Raw genomic sequence first — 22,357 nt, forward strand, 5'->3', positions numbered from 1 at the left:
GATAGGCTAAAAAGATAAAATTATCATTGTTGACATAAGCACACAGGCACAGGTATGAGGCCATAGCCAACTTATCCTTCTGTGGCCAATAAAGCTAACCACTCCCCAACCAAAAAAGAAATCTGGGAAAGAATATTTTTAGGAGATGATGGCACCCAGCTTAGCTAACTAACAGAGAACCAATAGATATATACAGCTGATATTTATTATATAAATAAGTCAAAAAGCAATGAAATACTCCCTGGCACAATAATGCCAGGAGTAGTCACATTAGTAAAAGAAGTATGTTTTTATCACATGATACTAGGCTAGTTGTCTCTGGGGAATATTCACTTTAATAAGAGATGTTTGCTTCTCAGGTAATCATGAGAAAATCAGGCATAGCTCTCACTAATCTGGAATTTGAGTATCCAACCTCTCCCACCTCAGGAAAGCAGAAAGAAAAACAGCTTAGTCCTGTCCCCTCAGGTTGCAATTCCTGGGTAGAAGAGAGTCTCCCTGATCAAATGGCCTACAGCCAATGAAATAGTTTCAATTAAGGTAAAAAGAATTTCCTGAGGAAAATGTAGAGACAATACCCTGAAGGACTGGCCTGGCCAAGCAGGCTACAGTGAGGGGACAGCGGGAGAGCGGCAGTTAGGGGAGAAAGGTTGGGAATAAAGAGTATCAGTATCTAAGGCTCTAAGGTATTTTCCTCTTGCGAAATTCAAAGTAACAAGTAAGTTATATAAAGTCCCTACATCTGTTCTTCCCACACCATGCTCCACAAAATGAACCTGACCCTTAGCTGAAATAATTGTACACTTCTGCATAGTCCCATGTGTTACTCGTCCTAAAGGTAGATGAGGTAGTATGTACCTAGGAAAGAGACGGTAGCTCCTTTTAAATTATCTTCCAGAGAATCCAGCAGAGAAATCACCAAAGAGAAACCTGTTCCTTCTATTGATTTTCAGCATATTCTCTCTTAGTATTGCTAAAACAAAACATACAGGATGCAGCTGCTCAAATTTCCCCAGCATGGAATTTCATACTTTATCTCACAGATCAACAAGACACAATCCTATAAAACAGTAAAAGGATTTTACCACACGCTCCTTACTTCTCTCTAAGCAAAGTTACAAGAGTTTTAAATTACGCTATATGTGGCTCATTATATTTTAATTTTATTTCAAGATTACTGTTTGTTTTTTAACTTATGTGTTATGGTATTCAGCTAAAAACTAGGAATAATGGAGTAAAGATCGTGGTTATTGCCCTCAAGCAGCTCACATTTTAGTGGGTCTGCCAGATAAGTTAACATTAATTACAATATAGAATCAAAGTGCTATAAAAGCCATTAAGGAGTCAGAGAAGAAAAACCTGAGAAAAAGTAGAGCCCGTGAACAACTTCACCTTAGCTGAATCTCAAAGAAAAAACAGGAATTAGCCAAGTGAAGAAAGAAAACAGTGTAATGGGCAAAAGTATCAGCAGATACAGAGGCACAGAGGTGAGTGAGCGTGAACTTAAGAAAACCATAAAGTTGAAATTGCTGAAATGTAGGTCATGTGGAGGTGGAGGTGTGGGAGATGAGGTCAGGGTCCAGAACATGAAGAACATTATAAACCATGTTAAGGAGTTCAGATTTTAACCTTGATGTTACAAAGGATTTTTTTTCACAAATAACGTAATGTATCTTAGAAAGATCACTCTTGCCACAAGATAGAAGATGGATTGAAGACTGAAATAAGGAAAAACAAGTAATATTTTATAGGTTTAATTCAAAATAGAAATAATGAGAGCTTGAACTAAGTCAAGGACAGCTAAACGGAAAAGAGGAACTAATCAAAGAGACACTGAGAAGACAGAATCATTAGGTGTTAATGATCAACAGGAGTAGTCAGGGAGAAAACAGTCTAGAATAATTCCAAAACTTAAAGTTTATCATAAACTAATAGGGAATTTTCAAAAAGGGACCAGTATTGCTGGAAAAAATTATGAGCTCAGACACTTAAAACTTTGATGCCAGACTATCTAGGTAGAGATGTTCAAAAAAGTAACTGGTTATGACTCAAGGACATCAACAGCAACAACAACAACAAAAGAATTAAAAAGAAAAGAAAAACAAACAAAAGTGACTAGCAGTGTTGAAGGCCGAAAGATTAGGAGAAAGCTCATCTTAGAGACATAAATCACCTATATCTCTTAAGATTTCCTTCTGGGAGTCATCAGAATCAGAATATGGACAGTAGTCTATGAACACATGAGAAAGTACATATGACAAAAGCAACAAGCGAAGGATGGAAAGTACAGTATATAAACATTTAAAGATGTTTCAAATGAGAACTAAGTTCTGATTTTTTTTTTTTATCTTGCCCAAATTCCTATCTAAAGGGTCTAGGGAGTCATGCCCTACAAACTATAAATTCTCATCAGATGGGTTTTATTTAATCCTATATATCACGACTTACTTTCCAATCTGACTCTGGAATAACATGAGACAAGGAAGAAAGTCAAAATGTTTTATCCAAAAATATATTTCCTTTGCCATACCTTGAAATTGCCCTGCAAAGTCTCTCACGGGAAAAATCAACATTCTATAGAGAATTCCCTTTCCCCTTCATTTTCTTTCCTTTCCAGACACAGGAGATAATCAACTAAGAGCCAGCAACCCTTTTGGGTCTGATAAGAAGCATTTTACAACCTGTGCTTTCTCTCTGAAGTCTGCTATCTGAGCGATTCCTCTGCACAACAAAACTTGGTCTCCACAACCATTTATCTAACCTGAACATTCCTTTTGATGCCAGTCCTCAGATAAACTCAACCAATTGTCAACCAGAAAATGTTTAAATTTACCTATAGCCTGTAAGCCCCCACTTTTGAGTTGTCCCACCTTTCTGAACGAAACCAGTGTATTTATTACGTGTATCTGATTCATGCCTCATGCCTCCCTGAAATACATAAAACCAAGCTGTACCCCAACTACCTTGGGCATGTGTTCTCAGGACCTCCTGAGGGCTGTGTCACAGGCCATGGTCACTCATATTTGGCTCCGAATAAATCTCTTAAAATATTTTACAGAGTTTGACTCTTTTCATCAACAAGAAACATAAAAACATTTAAAGAAGGCCATGAAGGACTGCTTGGAGAGGGGGAGAAAATGTTGCCCTGATTCAGCATTTAACAAATGTTTATTAGGTCCCAACCACATCCCAGACACTCTTCCAAGACAGTAGTTGGAAAAAAAAAAAAAAAAAAAAAAAAAAAAACAGGAGAAAATGATGTTACATTTTGGAAAGAAGTGTTTCCAAGAAGCAAGTGGTCAGTTGTGTCAAAATGAAGGATTGCAAACTGTCATAGGTGGTCATTGTTAGCCACCTATGACTATTGTTGGGGGAATTAATGCTTATAATGCCCAACTCCATTAAAATAAAGACATAGAATAAGCTGCAAGAATAGTGATATCAGATGCTGTGAAGCAGTACAATTCAACATGTGAAACACTGACAGAAGTCTTTTGTACTCCACCCCAAGAAACCTAAACCAATCCTTATCTGATCAGTCATGTAACAGAATAATGGATCCTGGCATTTGCTGGAAAACACATAGTGTAGGTATGGGGAAAATGCAAGTTAAGAAAAACTATCATTTGGACGGTATTAAGCTCCAGAAAATCATCAGAATAGAAAAAGTAGAAAGCAAAATCAGTATATTTATTTTCGCCTAAGTCACTAACTGCAAACATACGAGGAGAGCAAATATCATTTAAAAATCCATCCCCACTTCACTGGTCAAAAATATAGCTTTTCTTTACAGAATGTGGAGAAAAGGGGCTCCCCTGAAGTGTGTTAGAAGATGAGGATGGTCAGAAAAATCTGTCTGGAAAAAAAAAAAGGAACTATCTTTAAATAATACTGCAAAATAGAAAAAGCTGCATCTTAGTAAATAAATGTCTCCGGTCAATGGGAGGAAAGGTGTGAGGCAGGCAGGATTACAAAGCAATGAGACAGTGGGAGGTAAGGGCACAGGATTTGGGGACTCACGTAGTCAACAGAGCCAGGAAATCATCCTAGACCTAAACTGCACAATCGAAAGTAGGATGTAAACAACTATTGTAGAATCAAAAGTCCTAGACATATGCTCACCAGCCTTTTGAAATGGGACAAGTGATACCACCAATCTCAACTGTAAAATAAAAGTATAGTGTTTTCCCTGCCTACTTCATGTTTTGTTATATTTACAAAATGGTGCTATTCCGCTCTATGTTTAACTCACAAACACGCAGAAGGGGAGCGGGCTGAAGATGGGATGCCTGTCACAGGAGATCTGCCTCTCCCTACATCTTACCTGTCGCCTGCTGCTTCAGGAAAGGTACCTGGTAGGATCCAGGACCCACATGGGCCTCAGTGCTGCCACCTTCAGCCAATTTGAGCAGGCGGGGAGCCCGATCATACATAGTGCTCGTGGTGGTGGGGGCGCTGGGGAACGGCAGGTGCTGAAAACGATAAAAACAAGGCGGCTACAGGTGTGGAGAAAAAGGAAGCCGACACCAGCCTGGGGAGGCCGGGACAGAACTTCCGTAAATAGAGAAATTAGCATTGGGGTTGTCTCCCCGCCCGCTCATTGGTATCAGATTTCCTCAAATCGATTTCTAGCCCTGTGGTAAAGTAGAGGGGTGAGCGACTAGAGATTAGACGTCTCACACAATCAACAGTTTGCCAGTCACGCTCCACCAAAATTGGGGATTAGGGATTAGATGCCCGCCCTGGTGCTTCCGGCCCTAACTCCGCCCACTTCTCTCCACCCGGAAGCCTGGGGAGGAGGCGGGCCCAGTCTCTGGGGAGCTAGGTGGAGGCACCTCCCTGGGCCGAGCCCTGGGAGCATGCGCGGTGAACCGTGAGCCGTCCACAGCTCTCTCCACCCGGAGCCCGGCGCACACTGAAGAAGGCAGGACTAAACGTCGTAGCTCTTGGGAGCCCGGTAACTACTTAGGTCTCGAATTTTTTAAGTGTGCAGAAGAACCTTAAAAAACGCGTTAGGAAGGGTGAGGACTAACTTGACCTTGATCTGCTTCCCGACTCAACAGAACCTAGGAAAGAAAAAAGCAGTAGCATGAAGCAGAGAGCTTGGGGTTCCGCAAGTTCTCCCCGGATGCTACTGCAACTCCACTCGTACTCACAGAGGAAAAGCACCTCTGATCTTAACCCGTAGATAGTCCAAACTAAGACAAACCCAGGGGTTAGGGCGGTGACAAGAAATGGGGAGCCCAGAAAAAAAATCACAAAGAAGATAAGGGTAAAAAAGAAAAAAAAAAGAAAGAAAGAAATGGGGACCCCAGGAAAGGAGGCGAAAAGCTCACCAACTGAAGCTGGGCAAGTGACTGAAAGCTGCCGCTTTTGTCGGATGCCAGGCAACCACAATATTGATTCATCTCTTTATAAAGCAAAGCGAAGGCACTGAAAAAGCTCAGTCCACCCCCACTAACCCATGGGTCTCAACCTTGGGCAAAAGAAACCTAGCTTGTCCTTGGGAGCTTAAGGAATCTATGTCAGAATCCACCTGTGCTTCTCGCAGGCTGTTTTTCCCGGGAAGAATTCTGTCCAGATTCTAAATATCCTCAAAGGCTTAGACGAATCCTACCTTGATCCTACCTCACCTCCAAATGATCTACAGTACTTTAATTTGTTCCTACTACAAGTTTTTATAGTTTTCATTTTCTGTAGTATATACACGATTTGCCACTCAATTCTATGCAACATTTACTGTGGCTTCATTGTGCCATATATGTCGGAACCTACTCCTTGCGAGGCTATATGCTTCTCAAGGATGTATCTGTAATACCTTTTTTCCTGTTCAATAGCTAGCTAAATTATTTATGCACTTAAAAAACAAGAATTGGTGTATACTATAGGTTCCATCCCTGCTAAGTTATGAGGATGCAAAAGCATAAGAAAGTCCCTGCCCTCAGGTGTTCTCTCTCTAATGGGGAGAGACGTATAATCCAAAGCGAGAGGTGGCAAAGATTTTTTTTAATGGCAGGAAAACTAATATTGTAATATTTTGGAAACATCTCACCAACTTCGATTCTCCCTGCATTCTGTCAGAAACCCTCATAATTCTCTCAACTTATTTTAACCTTATTTTCCAAACTGCCACCTATACCCATTCAGAAGAGCTAGATATTTACTATGATATATTAGAGTCACAGAGATGAAAGAGAAAAATTCATGTGCTCTGTATGACAATCCAGTGGTGCTTGTAAATTTGCCCACTATGTCCTTAAGGACATCATTTGCCCTTGATGATCCAAACAAGGCTATCAACCCAAACTGCAAACTCAGGTCTAGGCCATGGTTGCCGTATGGACTGATGCAGAATTTCATGCCCCGTCTGTCCATTCTGTCTGCAGCAGTCTGCATTATTGTTTGCTGGGATATACATATTTTTGGAGATTGGAAATGGAAGTGGTAAAGCCGATTTTATATGCTTTCTGTGTGATTTGATTTTCAGCCATTGAACGTAACCTAACTTAGACAAAGGGAGTTCTTTGTTGCACCCCCCTAGCTCATTTGCAGGCCTCTAAGGGAGAGTTTCTAACTGAGTACCACCTAGGAATACATTTACCTTGCCTGCCTCCTGAGTGAATGCTTTTTCCTCAAGGCTTCACAGAAATGGGTAGTTGATCAGTGGCAGGACTCCAGCGTTTCTGGGTCTTCTGGCCAGATCCTACCTAAATATTACACCACTGAAGTACAACCTATATACTCTTCATAATTTGGTAATAATTGGTCTCTCAAAATTCTGCATTCTTAACAAAAAAATCTTTCTTTTAAAAGTTTCTGTGAGGCCAGGTGCAGTGGTTCACACCTGTAATCCTGAATCCTAGCACTTTGGGAAGCCCAGGGGGGGAGGATTGCTTGAGGCCAGAAGTTCAAGCCCAGCCTGAGCAACATAGGGAGATTCCACCTGCACAAAAAGAAAAAAAAATTCAAAAATTAGCCAAGTAGGAGTTTGAGATTACAGTGAGCTATGATGGTTCCACCGTACTCCAGCCTGGAAGACAAAGCAAGACCCTGTCTTAAAAGAAAATTGTTTTAGTATGAAAATTTCTATTTCCTTGATGACTGTGGCTATGCTCTCTATATTTCCCAGCTATTATTTTCTCCTTATGGTTCAGTAATGAGAATGATACACAGTATTTCAAGATTGGAAAATACTTTTTAATGAGAAAAATAAATCTTTCTCATCTCATTGTAAATATTCAATAGTCTGGAATTAGTATACTACTAAAAAAATTAATATATTAACACAGAATTATAATTACATATAAATATGAAATAATGTGGTTCAGCATTTCTAAATTCCTACAAAAGTTTTGATGCTAATTAACCACACTATATAACCATTTTACTATATTAGTAATTCCATAGATGGAACCTATGTTTGAGCTAAGATTTATTTGAGTTCAAAATTTGAGTTCTTTCCATTTCTCCCTGATGGCTTATACCAGAATAAACTTCAAAATGAAGCTTGAATAAGAACAAGGCCCAAGAAATTAAACTAATTCAATATTGAATATGTTGGCTGCAATGAAGAACAGAAAAAGCATATTAGGTAAAAACTAAAATCCAAATAAAGTATGGAGTTTAGTTAATAACAATGTATTAATATTGCTTCATTGTTTCTTCCTGCTTGCTAACTCCATCTGCACATACACACACACACACACACACACACAAATTTTTTTGAAGACAGGGTATTGCTTTGTCTTTCAGGCTGGAATACCATGGCACCATTATAGTTCACTGTAATCTCAAACTCCTGCCTGCTATAGGAGCAAATAGCAGAAACTCTCTGTGGGTTATAGATTGGGTATCTCTCTGTACTTGGTAATTTTTCTAAAAATCTAAAACTTTTCTGAAATAAAATATTACTTAAAAAACAGGCATGAATACCAGATGAAAATTACAACTAAGTCTTGCATAACTTAAAAAAGAGATAATTCCAATGTTATTTAAAATATTCCATATTATAAAGAAAAAATTCCTTCCATTTTATTCATGAATGTATATAACTTTAATACTAAAACATGTATAAGAATCTACCAAAAAGGAATAATACAATCAATCTCTATCACAAATATGTATCTAACAAATAAAATGAAACAATAGCAAACAGAATCTGGCAATGCTTTTATAGGATAATATATTAAGACCAAATAAGTAATTCTCTAATTGCCCGGATAATTCAGTTTTAGAAAACACTACATAATCTTCTACATTAATAAATTATCAAAGAAAATAATATATGTTTATATCAATAGATGAAGAAACGACAGTTGAGTGATCCTCCTACCTAGGCCTCCCAATGTGGAAAAAAAAAAAAAAAAGAAGCAGCATTTGATGAAATTAAAGAGCTATTTGTAATGATAATTCTACATTTAATGGAAATTGAGGAATACTATTTTAATATAATAAAAAATACCTTAAAAATTAAAATCAATAAGTGTTATCCCAACCAGGAAATACTAAAACTATTTCAATTAAAATAAAAAATAAATAGTAATGCCTCTATTATTATTACTATTATCTAATAATTGTGTGTCATGCTTGCTTCGACAGTACATATACTAAAATAATGGTGTGTCTATTGAATACAACAAAATTAAGTAAAATAACTGATATTAGTTGGAAAGAAAGATATAAAAATATCTCTTTTTGCCTATGATGTAATTGGATGCCAAAATAGTACAGGAAAATGTAATAATTTACCCTAGGATTACAAGAGAATTAAATGCAGTGACCATATTAAAGTTAAATATATAAAAATCAGTAGTTTTTATCTATTCTAACGATTACCTAAAAAGGAAATTGGAAAAAAATCTCATTTTCAATAAAGACAAAAACAATGACAGAATTACACAAAGGAAACGCATAGAATATAAACAAAGAAGATAGGAACAAATGGAAAGACGTCAAAGTTAAATAGGAAAACAATGTTAAAATATCAGTTCTCCCAAAATTAATATATAATTTCGATTAGAATTCACCTTTTTTTTATATATAATAATGTGGGGGAATAGAGTATGAGAAAAAGAATGGTGAAGAATAACTCTGATTTCCATGAATCAGAAGATAACAGTGGCTGTAAAGCCATTATAATCAAATCAATGTGGCATTGGCATAGTAAAAGACCAGGAGAACTAAAGAAAGAATCCAGAAATGTTTTCTAGTGTGTGTATGTTAATTTGTGCATGTGTGTGTGTCTGTGTGGTGTGCGTGTATGTTCCAATAAAACTTTATGGGCACTGAAATTTGAATTTCATGTGAATTTCACATGTCATAAAGTATTATTCTTTAAAAATTTTTTTCAACCATCTAAGAATGTAAAAAGCATTTTTGTAATGATATGAGAATAAGGAAAACAATAACAAATGCAGTACTTTCTTTTCAAAAGTATGAATGGAATGGTAAGGCATTTTACTTTTCCTTCTAAGAACGTCAAATGAATAATAAATAAAAAGTCTTTTTAAAGTATGGTGTGTGCTTTCAGAAACTGAAAATTGATGAATTTGGCACTTCTCATTCTTTTTATTCAGTATGTTAAAAATGGAAACTGTATTGAGGTTCAAATCTCAGTAGCTCAACTTATAAATTGTTGACAACAAAATTTAAGAATATATTTACATGGCATTTGTCAAAAGCTACCGTCTTGCATAATGGTCCCAAAGGAGTTTATTATAGTTTTAGGAGATTCTCAGTTGTTGGGATTCTGTCTCAGCATGGTACAGTGTTTTATTAAATATAGGTAACTATATTTTTCTATTATATATACAAATCACATTAAGTCGATTTGTAGTTCTCATTGATTTAGAGGCTAAAGCTAGCCTGACTTCAGCTAAGTACTTTAAAAATCATTACCTTGAATAATATTCAGCCTTAAAAAGGAAGGAAATCCTGTCACATGCTACACTTATTTTAATCTTCAAACTTTGAGATTCTAGGAACTGAAAAATAAATCTTAAAAAAAAAAACAAGGGTTTTTATTTTTAGTAAAGGGCACTAGATGGCACAATTCCACCAACTTATGCTAATAAAATCACTCATCCTTTTATTCACATATAAAATAATTTAGCTTTATAGTTACACCTAAATAATTTAACAAAAAACCTATATAACAAATATAAAAGTTCTTGAAAATATAATATTTCTAATATACAACATTTTATATCCTTATTCATGAACAGAATAACCAGAATCCCAACCCTGCATGAATAATTTAAGTTAACCAAAGTAAATAAGTGTCTCTCTATAATAAAATGCACCAAAAACTTACAGATATTGAACATTGATTTGTATCAAATATACATTTTATATAATAATATAATATATTAAATAATATAATAAATATAATATAAAACTATCAAACAATAAAGTAGATTTAATAAAGTATATTAAATATAATATAATAAAACTCTATCAAGCAATAAAGTGAACTGGTGGTTCCATTGACTACAAATGCTTAAAATAAGGTACTAGAAAGACTATCTAAACGCTCACAGTCTCATTTATTTTTACTAACTGCTTGCCTTAGACCTTAGTTTCCTCAAGCCTAAAAATGAAAAAGCTTATCTAGAAACAGTAGGAAATGATTAAAGTCTACTTGATTTACCATTCAGTCGACCTGTTACTCCTTTAAAGTACCGTATTTACCACAAAAGTCCCAGATCTGTCCAGTGTTTTTACTATCACTTCCTTTCCTGGGATTATTTATAGTTCAGAGAGCTTATCAGTTCTTGAGCTACGTTTTGACATATGAGACGTAGCACATCAGCCAAACAAACAGAATGTACACTGCACTTGTACCATCTTCCAACTGTGGCTTAGGATCTTGGAGCAGTCCTACCTTGCCATTAGATGGCAAACACTCCTGCTAGGTGGTGCAATCAACAGCAGTAGAAAGAGGTTCTAAGAGAGAAATGCCCCTACTTAGATATTCTTTTCCGATGAAAAAGAATATCTTAGGCGGAAAGTCATCATCTTGGGCAAAGGTAACAGCTTCTAGAAGGTCACATATAAAGAGGGAGTAGAGAAGATGACATCTACCTTGCAAGATACACTGTCGCAAGTTATTCTACATATTAATGGGGGGACACGGTATACAGCTAGATTTCTTTTTACATTGCAACAAACTAGACAGAGCAGGGTGGTGGATGTGGAGGGGACTGGGAGTGAAAAGAAGTTACAATTCCTACAGAGGAACTCTTAAAGAAGTAAGGGAGACTGTTGTAGGTTGTGTCCATAAATGGTTTCTCAATGGTAATACTAAGTGGGCAGCGGTTTCTTACAGGAAGTTGTTCCCAGGTATCTAAGGCAGCTTATCTATAACAGGTGGACTAATATTCTCTCTATATCTGCCATAAACCTATTAAATGTTTTACAGAAAGACTTGTAAGAAACCCAAATTATAGCCATAATGCTGCTGTTATCAGCTCAACAAGTTAATCAGCTCACTCACTCTCTCTCTTTTTTTTTTTTTTTTTTTTTTTGAGGCAGAGTCTTGCTCTGTCACCCAGGCTGGAGTGCAGTGCCGTGATCTCTGCTCACTGCAACCTCTGCCTCCCAAGTTCAAGCGATTCTCCTGCCTCAGCCTCCCGAGTAGCTGGGACTACAGGTGTCCGCCACCATGCCCGGCTAATATTTTGTATTTTTAGTAGAGACAGGGTTTCACCGTGTTAGCCAGGATGATCTCAATCTCCTGACCTCGTGATCCACCCACCTCAGCCTCCCAAAGTGCTAGGATTACAGGCGTGAACCACTGAGCCCAGCCAGCTCTCTCTTTTTAAGATAATTTACCATGACAGGATGGGGAGAATTTTTTGTTCTTGAATACTAGAACTGTACTTACACAGCCTCTTTTTTGTCTCTCCTAAAATAATTTTTAACCAGTATTCTAGCCAACATGTATTAAGCATCATGAAAAATAATGAGGAAAAGAGTACTATCCAGATGATAGTATTCTTTGTGAAAATAAAATATCAATATATGGTATAGAGAATATATGAACCCATTCAGCACTCTTAAGAGAAGCATTATAATGTGGTTACATAATGGACATTGTGGTTTATTCCCCAACATTTCCATTCTATCCCAGAAGGCTATCTGAGCAAATTATGGTAATTCATTCCCCTTGTCATTGATTAATTCAGAAAAGGACATATGACCCAACTGTGGCTGTGGTAGGCATCACTCTAAAATGACTCCCCAGAGATTTCCCATTTAAATTCCTAAAAACTACAGATATAATGAGATGTCATTCTCATGATTAAGTTTTGTTATAAGGCACAGCTTACCTAAAAATAGGGAGATTATCCAGATGGGCCACATCTAATTACACAAGCACTCAAAGCAGAGAGGTTTCTTCAGCTGATGGCAGAAGGGAAAGTCAGAGAGAGTTGAAGCATGAGAAGGATTCGAGGGAACCACCAGATGAGGGATGCAGAGAGCCGCAAGGGGCTGAGAGGAATCCCCAGCTGAGAGCCCATGAGGAAACAAGGACCAAATCCTACAACCACAGAGAACAGGATTTTGTCAATGAACTTAGTGAGCTAAGTTCTACTTAGGAAGTAGATTCTTCCTCAAATCCTCCCAGCCCAGCCTAGCCTCCACTTTGGATTGGGCATTATAAGGCCCTAAGTAGAGAACCCAATTGAGCCCACCAGGACTCTGACCTACAGAACTGTGAGATAATAAATAAGTGTGGTTTTGTGCTACTAAATGTCTAGTAATTTGTTATGACAGCAGTAGAAAGCTAACACAGTAGCCAAAGAGTTGTAAAATAGAGCCTTCTAGGAGTTCTAGGGAAATTTTACTTATTTCTAAGTAAGTATTTCTAAGTTTTTATTTTACTTATTTCTAAGAAAGAGCCATGGAACAAAATGGTGTCTCTTCTTTCTCTAGATATTGCATTGTGTGGACATAATGACTAGAGCTGACTTGTTGATGTAGAGGATTATGTTGACAGAATTCCTGAAAGCTAGATCACCCTACAATCACGTAATAAACCTTATGTGGCAATAATGTATAGGACGTAGGCAGAATAGAAATTGGGCAACTTTAGATCCTCATGCCATTGAAGAGATTAACCCTGGAGCTACTAATATGTGAGATAATAAATTTTTTATTGTCTACATGAGTTTGAGTCAGGGTTTCTGTTACTTACAGACAAAATATTTTAACCGATGGGCTTGTTGACATAAAACTAGTCAAATTATATCCAGAAACACAGTTTCAGGTGAAAGAACACTAGGCATAGAAATGAGACACAAGGCAATACCATGGTCTGTGGTCTGGTTGCTTATTACCTATATAACCGTGGGCAGGTTACCTAGTCTCACTGATCCTGTATTTCCTCCGGTAAAAAGCAGAAGTACTAATACCCAATTCACTGGGTTATTGTGAGAATCACATATGATACAAATATGAAGTTATATAGCATAGCATCTGAAATACCGTAATTATTCAACAAGGGGTCTTTGTCCCAAATAATATATATAGCAAAGAGGAAAATTTGTTCAGGAAGAAAAAAGTTAATCAAGAAAAATGGAAAGTTTTTTTTTAAAGATTTTTTTCTTAAAGGTATGGTAAGGGATAAATTTAGAGAATGTTAAATATGAGAACCAAGTAATCTAATTTTATTGTTTTATTGTCTGGTATGATTCATATTAAAGTATACAAAACTTTCAGAAAGAGAGAATTTTAAAATATGTTTGCTAGGTTATAAACCAAATTCTAATGTTAAAAGAAAGATAAAAGATTTTCTTAAAGTCATAAATACAGTTTGCAACCAAAGCAATTAATGTAACCAATTTACATTGACTATTTTGTTCCATCATGTCATCTGATTGATTTAAATTTTAAAGGATTCACTAGTTGTTCTGAGATTAAAAGAGATATCTCATATTAAAAATAACCAGTTATGACGCACCTGTATGCTCAAAGAACTGAGTCACCAGATATCTGTATTAGTTTGCTAGGGTTGCTGTAACAAAGTAACTACAATCTGGGCAGCTTAAGCGACAGAATTTATTGTTTCACAGTTCTGGAGGATAGAGGTCCAAAATTAAGAGGTCAGCAGGATTGCTTCCTTCTGAGGGCTATGAGGGAATGATAAGTTCCAGGCTTCTCTCCTCGACTTGCAGATGATCCTCTTTTCCCTGTGGTTCTTCACATCATCTTCCCTCTATGCACACCCATGTCTAAATTTCCTCTTCTTATCAGCACCCCAGTCATACTGGATTAGGGACCACTCCGAATGCCTTATTTTAACTTCAGTACCTCTGTAAAACCCTTCTCTAAGTAAGGTCACATTGTGAGGTACTGGGAGTTAGGACTTCAACACATAAATTTGGGAAGACACAATTCAACTCATAACGCTATTTGAAACACATTCTCTGCCCTCAAGGAACATTCAGCCTAATGTGTGATATACACATTTATTCTTTCTCTTCTATTTATTCAACTTTGAATTTAAAGAAAAAACACTAAGTTGCTTTTGTAATGATGATAATATGTAGTACTCACATTGCATGAATTTTAGTTTCAGGTGTGTTTGGTATAATACCAAGTTGGTACTTTCTAAAAATAATTCTCTTAAATATGTGTCTCAATATTCACTTGAATTAAATTATTTTTTCCTTTATCTTGAGAAATTGATTTAAATCTAATATATCCAGCTTAGTTATATATTTATTTAATTTCTCACACATGTAAGTATCTAATTTTCTTCCCTTTTAAATCTGCATATCTAATTAAATTGAACAAATTCAAAAAATATTATAAGGAAGATATCTCTGTAATGACATGAAAAAATTCTATGTAATGCCAGTTTATATGGTTACAAAATGTAAAGTTTTGTCAACAAAAGTGAATTTTTATTTTCATAATATGAAATGCCAAAACATTGACAATACTCAGGAATTTGTATCCAGTTAGTTAAATGAGTATAAATACGGGAAAGGTCAGGGTTGCTATACAGACTTGGAAGTCAGCACACAAGATATATATTAAAACCATGTTAGCAGAAGCTGAGTGTAGTGGCTCATGCCTGTAATCCCAGCACTTTGAGAGGCCAAGACAGGAGGATCATTTGAGCCCAGGAGTATAAGACCAACCTAGGCAATATAGCAAGAGCCTCTCTCTACAAAAAAATAAAAAACGTTAGCCAGACATGGTGGCACATGGCTGTAGTCACTACTACTCAGGATGCTGAGGTGGGAGGATCACTTGAGTCCAGGAGTTTGATACTGCAGTGAGCTGTGATTGCCCTCCTGCACTCCAGCCTGGGCCACAGAACTAGACCCTGTGTCAAAAAAATAGAAATAAAAACCATATTTGGAGACCGATTTGAGTAATAATAAAACTCCAGTCTCCCACACAACCAGCTCTGTGTGAATTACTCTTTCTTTATTGCAATTCCCCTATCTTGATAAATCGGCTGTCTAGGCAGCAGGCAAGGTGAACTCACTGGGTAGTTGCAAATTTGGGGACTTGTCTAGGATTGCCCTTGTGGCTACCTGCCCGTGGTTTAGTAGCCTCCCTGCAATGATGGATCCAGAGGCCAGCCCAAGTGATTGAGACATGTATTTAAGATAATTATTTCTAGAAAGTACCAACTTGGTATTATACCAGACACACCTGAAACTACAATTAGTACAATGTGAATACTTAATATTATCATTATTACAAAGCAACTTAGTCTTTTCTCTTTAAATTCAAAGTTGAATAAATAGAAGATAGAGAATAAATGTGTATATCACACATTAGGCTGAATGCTCCTTGAGGGCAGAAAATGTGTTTCAGATAGTGTTATGTGTTGAATTGTGTCTTCCCAACTCTATATGTTGAAGTCCTAACTCCCAGTACCTCACAATGTGACCTTACTTAAGGAGGGGTTTTACAGAGGTTCTAGAGTTAAAATAAGGCATTCAGAGTGGTACCTAATCCAATATGACTGGGGTATTTATAAAAAGAGGAAATTTAGACATGGGGGTACACAGAGAGAAGATGACATGAAGAGCCATAGGGAAAAGAGGATCATGTGTAAGTCAAGGAGAGAGGCCTGGAACTTACTCCCTCACAGCCCTCAGAAGGAGCCAACCCTGCTGACACCTTGATTTTAAACGTCTATCCTTCACAACTGTGAAACAATAAATTCTGTTGCTTAAGCTGCCCAGATTGTGTTTACTTGTTACAGCAACCCTAGCAAACTAATACAGATAGCTGGCAACTCAGCTCTTGAAGTATACAGGTGCTTCATAATGGATTATTTTTAAGATGCAATACTTCTTTAATCTTAGAACAACTAGTGAATGCCTTAAGTGGCCTAGTTCTCTTGGACTAAGGCTGACTCTGGTATTGTCTCTTCTGGCAGGGTGCTGCTGACCTAATGTGCATGGACTTAACTGATATAGAGAAATAGTGCTAGAAGACATCCCATAATTGTAGCCATGGTGGGATGTCTGTCTGTAGCCCCACCTTGGGGTATGTGTAACTGTAGCCCTATCACAAGGTACCTGTCTGTAGCCCTGTCACGGAGTGTCTGGTTTGGTGAGTGTCTGGTTTGGTGAGTATTTTATTTGCCAATGCCTCCTTCCTTCTCCAATTGGTTTGGCCCCCTCGGAGGTCTTGATTTTTCTGAAGCCCCATGGTGAGATGTCTGTCTATGGCCCCATTCAGAGATGTCTATCTCACTTTGGCCGCTTCCGGTGTCTCAGTTTTTCTGTTCCCCCATGGTAAGGTGCCTGTCTCAGTTTGGCTCCTTCAGGAGTCTTGGTTGGCCCTCTCTAATTAGTAGTAAGAGTCTTGGGAGACTTCTCAGTCAGGAAGATTTCAGGGAGATTTCTCAGATGGAGAATAGGAGAAATAGGAGGATAGTTTGGAAGGGATACTCTTGGAATTCTTGGATAAGGATCTTGATTTGGAAGTCCTTCTATTTTGTTTTTATGTGTTTGTATATGTGAAGGGAATTTCAGAAGAATTGCTGACAGAACTCCACCAGGCCTAATTCAGAGAACCATCCTTACTTGTCTAGTCACATTTGGTGAGCCCTGAAGAAAGTTCAACAGGCCTGAATTGGGGCAGCTATCTGTTCTTCATCTTGCCCAGAGGCCAACTATTGAATTACCAGTCAGAGATCATCCCTCTCAACCTGGAGTGGATCAAAGACAACAGGGACCAACAGAGAAAGTATGAGCCTTGCCAGGTCCATATTGTGTGCTGAACAAGGTGACTAGTGTCTGTTTTGTTATGTGCATTTTGCTTTGACTGGGATGGAAAATGCTAATTCAGTGCCCCACGCAGCCCGTTGGGCAGCATCTTGCAAAATTGAGAATCTTTGCCTATGGTTTCATAAAACAGAAAAAGGTGATTTTATTTTGTAAGGTGTCTTGAGCACAGCAAGCAGGGCCATCAAAAACTTGATCCATTATTCTGGAAAGGGCGGAGAAAGGAAACCCGGAAACCTGGTAGGCCAGCAAAAAGGGTAAGAAATTCTTACCAGCCAAGTTTCTAGTTTCTCTCCCTCTCTCTCTCTCTATCTCTGTCTCTCGTGTGTGTGTGTGTGTGTGTGTGTGTGTGTGTGTGTGTGTGTGTGTTTAATGATAAACATCATTATTTGTCTCCTCTGCAAGGGTTTGGTTAATAGAAATAAAAGGATTTCTGAGACTAGTCTTAGGCTGTAGCAAATCTGGTTTACGTTGTGCTAAGAATGTGTCTTTCTGTAATGCAGACGGGAGTATCATAGGATAGAACATGGGCGTAGGACCTCTATAAGCCTGCTTTTCTTTTTTTATTATTATTATACTTTAATTTCTAGGGTACATGTGTACAACGTGCAGGTTTGTTACATATATATACATGTGCCATGTTGGTGTGCTGCACCCATCAACTCGTCATTTACATTAGGTATATCTCCTAATGCTATCCCTCCCCACTCCCTCCACCCCACAACAGGCCCCAGTGTGTGATGTTCCCCACCCTGTGTCCATATGTTCTCATTGTTCAATTCCCACCTATGGGTGAGAACATGTGGTGTTTGGTTTTCTGTCCTTGCGATAGTTTGCTGAGAATGATGGTTTCCAGCTTTATCCATGTCCCTACAAAGAATATGAACTCATCCTTTTTTATGGCTGCATAGTATTCCATGGTGTGTATGTGCCACATTTTCTTAATCCAGTCTATCAGTGATGGACATTTGGGTTGGTTCCAAGTCTCTGCTATTGTGAATAGTGCTGCAATAAACATACTTGTGCATGTGTCTTTATAATAGCATGATTTATAATCCTTTGGGTATATAATGGGATGGCTAGATCAAATGGTGTTTCTAGTTCTAGATCCTTGAGGAATCGCCACACTGTCTTCCACAATAGTTGAACTAGTTTACAGTCCCACCAACAGTGTAAAAGTGTTCCTATTTCTCTACCTTCTCTCCAGCACCTGCTGTTTCCTGACTTTTTAATGATTGCCGTTCTAACTGGTGTGAGATGGTATCTCATTGTGGTTTTGATTTGCATTTCTCTGATGGCCAGTGATGATGAGCATTGTTTTTATGTGTCTGTTGGCTGCATAAATGTCTTTTTTGAGATGTGTCTGTTAATATCCTTCACCCACTTTTTGATGGGGTTGTTTGATTTTTTCTTGTAAATTTGTTTAAGTTCGTTGTAGATACTGGATATTAACCCTTTGTCAGATAGGTAGATTGCAAAAATTTTCTCCCATTCTGTAGGTTGTCTATTCACTCTGATGGTAGTTTCTTTTGCTGTGCAGAAGCACTTTAGTTTAATTAGATCCCATTTATCAATTTTGGCTTTTGTTGCCATTGCTTTTGGTGTTTTAGTCATTAAGTCCTTGTCCATGCCTATGGCCTGAATGATATTGCGTAGTTTTTATTCTAGGGTTTTTATGATTTTATGTCTAACATTAAAGTCTTTAATACATCTTGAATTAATCTTTGTGTAAGGTGTAAGGAAGGGATCCAGTTTCAGCATTCTACATATGGCTAGCCAGTTTTCCCAGCACCATTTATTAAATAGGGAATCCTTTCCCCATTTCTTGTTTTTGTCAGGTTTGTCAAAGATCAGATGCTTGTAGATGTGTGGTATTATTTCTGAGGGCTCTGTTCTGCTCCATTGGTCTATATCTCTGTTTTGGTACCAGTACCATGCTGTTTTGGTTACTGTAGCCTTGTAGTATAGTTTGAAGTCAGGTAGCATGATGCCTCCAGCTTTGCTCTTTTGGCTTAGCATTGTCTTGGCAATGCAGGCTCTTTTTTGGTTCCATATGAACTTTAAAGTAGCTTTTTTCCAATTCTGTGAAGAGAGTCATTGGTAGCTTAATGGGGATGGCATTGAATCTATAAATTACCTTGGGCAGTATGGCCATCTTCATGATGCTGATTCTTCCTATCCATGAGCATGGGATGTTATTCCATTTGTTTGTGTCCTCTTTTATTTTGTTGAGCAGTGGTTTGTAGTTCTCCTTGAAGAGGTCCTTCACATCCTTGTAAGTTCTATTCCTAGGTATTTTATGCTCTCTGAAGCAATTGTGAATGCAAGTTCACTCATGATTTGGCTGTCTGTTTGTCTGTTATTGGTGTATAGGTATGCTTGTGGTTTTTGCACATTGATTTTATATCCTGAGACTTTGCTGAAGTTGCTTATCAGCTTAAGGTGATTTTGGACTGAGACAATGGAGTTTTCTAAATATACAATCATGTCATCTGCAAACAGGGACAATTTGACTTCCTCTCTTCCAAATTGAATACCCTTTATTTCTTTCTCCTGCCTGATTGCCCTGGCCAGAACTTCCAACACTATGTTGAATGGGAGTGGTGAGAGAGGGCATCCTGTCTTGTGCCAGTGCCAGTTTTCAAAGGGAATGCTTCCAGTATTTACCCATTCAGTATGATATTGGCTGTGGGTTTGTCATAAATAACTCATTATTTTTGTAATAACAAGATATAATTCTTATATTTGGAGATACGTCCCATCAATACCTAGTTTATTGAGAGTTTTTAGCATGAGGAGCTGTTGAATTTTGTCGAAGGCCTTTTCTACATTTGTTGAGATTATCATGTGGTTTTTGTCTTTGGTTTTGTTGATATGATGGTTTATGTTTATTGACTTGCATATGTTGAACCAACCTTGGATCCCAGGGATGAAGCTGACTTGATCATGTTGGATAAGCTTTTTGATGTGCTGCTGGATTTGGTTTGCCAGTATTTTATTGAGGATTTTTGCATCGATGTTCATCAGGGATATTGGTCTAAAATTCTCTTTTTCTGTTGTGTCTCTGCCAGGCTTTGTTATCAGGATGATGCTGGCCTCATAAAATGAGTTAGGGAGGATTCTCTCTTTTTCTATTGACTGGAATAGTTTCAGAAGGAATGGTACCAGCTCCTCTTTGTATCTCTGGTAGAATTTTACTGTGAATCCATCTGGTCCTGGGCTCTTTTTGGTTGGAAGGCTATTAATTATTGCCTCAATTTCACAGCCTGTTATTTTTCTATTCAGGGATTCAACTTCTTCCTGGTTTAGTCTTGGGAGGGGGTATATGTCCAGGAATGTATCTATTTCTTCTAGATTTTCTAGTTTATTTGCATAGTGGTGTTTATAGTATTCTCTGATGGTAGTTTGTATTTCTGTGGGATCGGTGGTGATATCGGTGGTGATATCATTTTTTTATTGTGTCTATTTGATTCTTCTCTTTTCTTCTTTATTAGTCTTGCTAGCGGTCTGTCAATTTTGTTGATCTTTTCAAAAAACCAGCTCCTGGATTCATTGATTTTTTGGAGGGTTTTTGTGTCTCTGTCTCCTTCAGTTCTGCTCTGATCTTAGTTACTTCTTGCCTTCTGCGAACTTTGGAATGTGTTTGCTCTTGCTTCTCTAGTTCTTTTCATTGTGATGTTAGGTTGTTGATTTTAGATCTTTCCTGCTTTCTCTTGTGAGCATTTAGTGGTATACATTTCCTTCCACACAGTACTTTAAATGTGTCCCAGAGATTCTGGTATGTTGTATCTTTGTTCTCATTGGTTTCAAAGAACATTTTTATTTCTGCCTTCATTTCGTTATATACCCAGTAGTCATTCAGGAACAGGTGGTTCAGTTTCCATGTACTTGTGCAGTTTTGAGTGAGTTTCCTAATCCCGAGTTCTAATTTTATTGCACTGTGGTCTGACAGGCAGTTTGTTATAATTTCTGGTCTTTTACATTTTCTGAGGAGGGCTTTACTTCCAACTACGTGGTCAATTTTGGAATAAGTGGGATGTGGTGCTGAGAAGAATGTATATTCTGTTGATTTGGGGTGGAGAGTTCTGTAGATGTCTATTAGGTCTGCTTGGTGCAATGCTGAGTTCAATTCCTGTATATCCTTGTTAACTTTCTGTCTCTTTGATCTGTCTAATGTTGACAATGGGGTGTTAAAGTCTCCCGTTATTATTGTGTGGGAGTCTAAGTCTCTTTGTAGGTCTCTAAAGACTTGCTTTATGAATCTGGGTGCTCCTTATTGGGTGCATATATATTTAGGATAGTTAGCTCTTCTTGTTGAATTGATCCTGTTACCATTATGTAATGGCCTAAATTGTCTCTTTTGATCTTTGTTGGTTTAAAGTCTTTTTTATCAGAGACTAGAATTGGAAGCCCTGCTTTTTTTGTTTGTTTATTTGTTTTCCATTTGCTTGGTAGATCTTCCTCCATCCCTTTATTTTGAGCCTATGTGTGTCTCTGCATGTGAGATGGGTCTGCTGAATACAGCACACTGATGGGTCTTGACTCTTTATCCAATTTGCCAGTCTGTGTCTTTTAATTGGGCCACTTAGCCCTTTTACATTTAAGGTTAATATTGTTATGTTTGAATTTGATCCTGTCATTATGATGTTAGCTGGTTATTTTGCTCATTCATTGATGCAGTTTCTTCCTAGCATCAATGGTCTTTATAATTTGGCATGTTTTTGCAGTGGCTGGTACCAGTTGTTCCTTTCCATGTTTAGTGCTTGCTTCAGGAGCTCTTGTAAGGCGGGCCTGGTGGTGACATAATCTCTCAGCATTTGCTTGTCCGTAAAGGATTTTATTTCTCCTTCACTTAGGAAGCTTAGTTTGGCTGGATATGAAATTCTGGGTTGAAAATTCTTTTCTTTAAGAATGTTGAATATAGGTCTTCACTCTCTTCGGGCTTGTAGAGTTTCCGCCGAGAGATCCGCTGTTAGTCTGATGGGCTTCCCTTTGTGGGTAACCCAACTTTTCTCTCTGGCTGCCTTTAACATTTTTTCCTTCATTTCAAACTTGGTGCATCTGACAATTATGTGTCTTGGGGTTGTTCTTCTTGA

General features: G+C 37.6%; 1 protein-coding gene and 1 long non-coding RNA gene across 3 annotated transcripts in view; one reads left to right on the forward strand and one right to left on the reverse strand.

Annotated features, from left to right (window-relative positions):
* STPG2 (sperm tail PG-rich repeat containing 2) overlaps positions 1-4,747 on the reverse strand; it is a 663,016-nt gene extending 658,269 nt beyond the window's left edge. For both annotated transcript variants that reach the window (XM_073017496.1, XM_073017495.1), the window contains exon 1: positions 4,325-4,747. In XM_073017496.1, coding sequence (XP_072873597.1) covers positions 4,325-4,433 — 109 coding nt within the window. In that variant the 5' untranslated portion in view covers positions 4,434-4,747. The remainder of the gene's footprint in view (positions 1-4,324) is intronic.
* An 86-nt stretch (positions 4,748-4,833) lies between these two features.
* Positions 4,834-22,357, forward strand: part of LOC103235998 (uncharacterized) — a 31,340-nt gene continuing 13,816 nt past the window's right edge. The window contains exon 1 of the long non-coding RNA XR_498012.3: positions 4,834-4,957. This is a non-coding gene — a long non-coding RNA (uncharacterized lncRNA). The remainder of the gene's footprint in view (positions 4,958-22,357) is intronic.

This window comes from Chlorocebus sabaeus, chromosome 7, assembly GCF_047675955.1.
Source record: "Chlorocebus sabaeus isolate Y175 chromosome 7, mChlSab1.0.hap1, whole genome shotgun sequence".
NCBI lineage: Eukaryota > Metazoa > Chordata > Mammalia > Primates > Cercopithecidae > Chlorocebus > Chlorocebus sabaeus.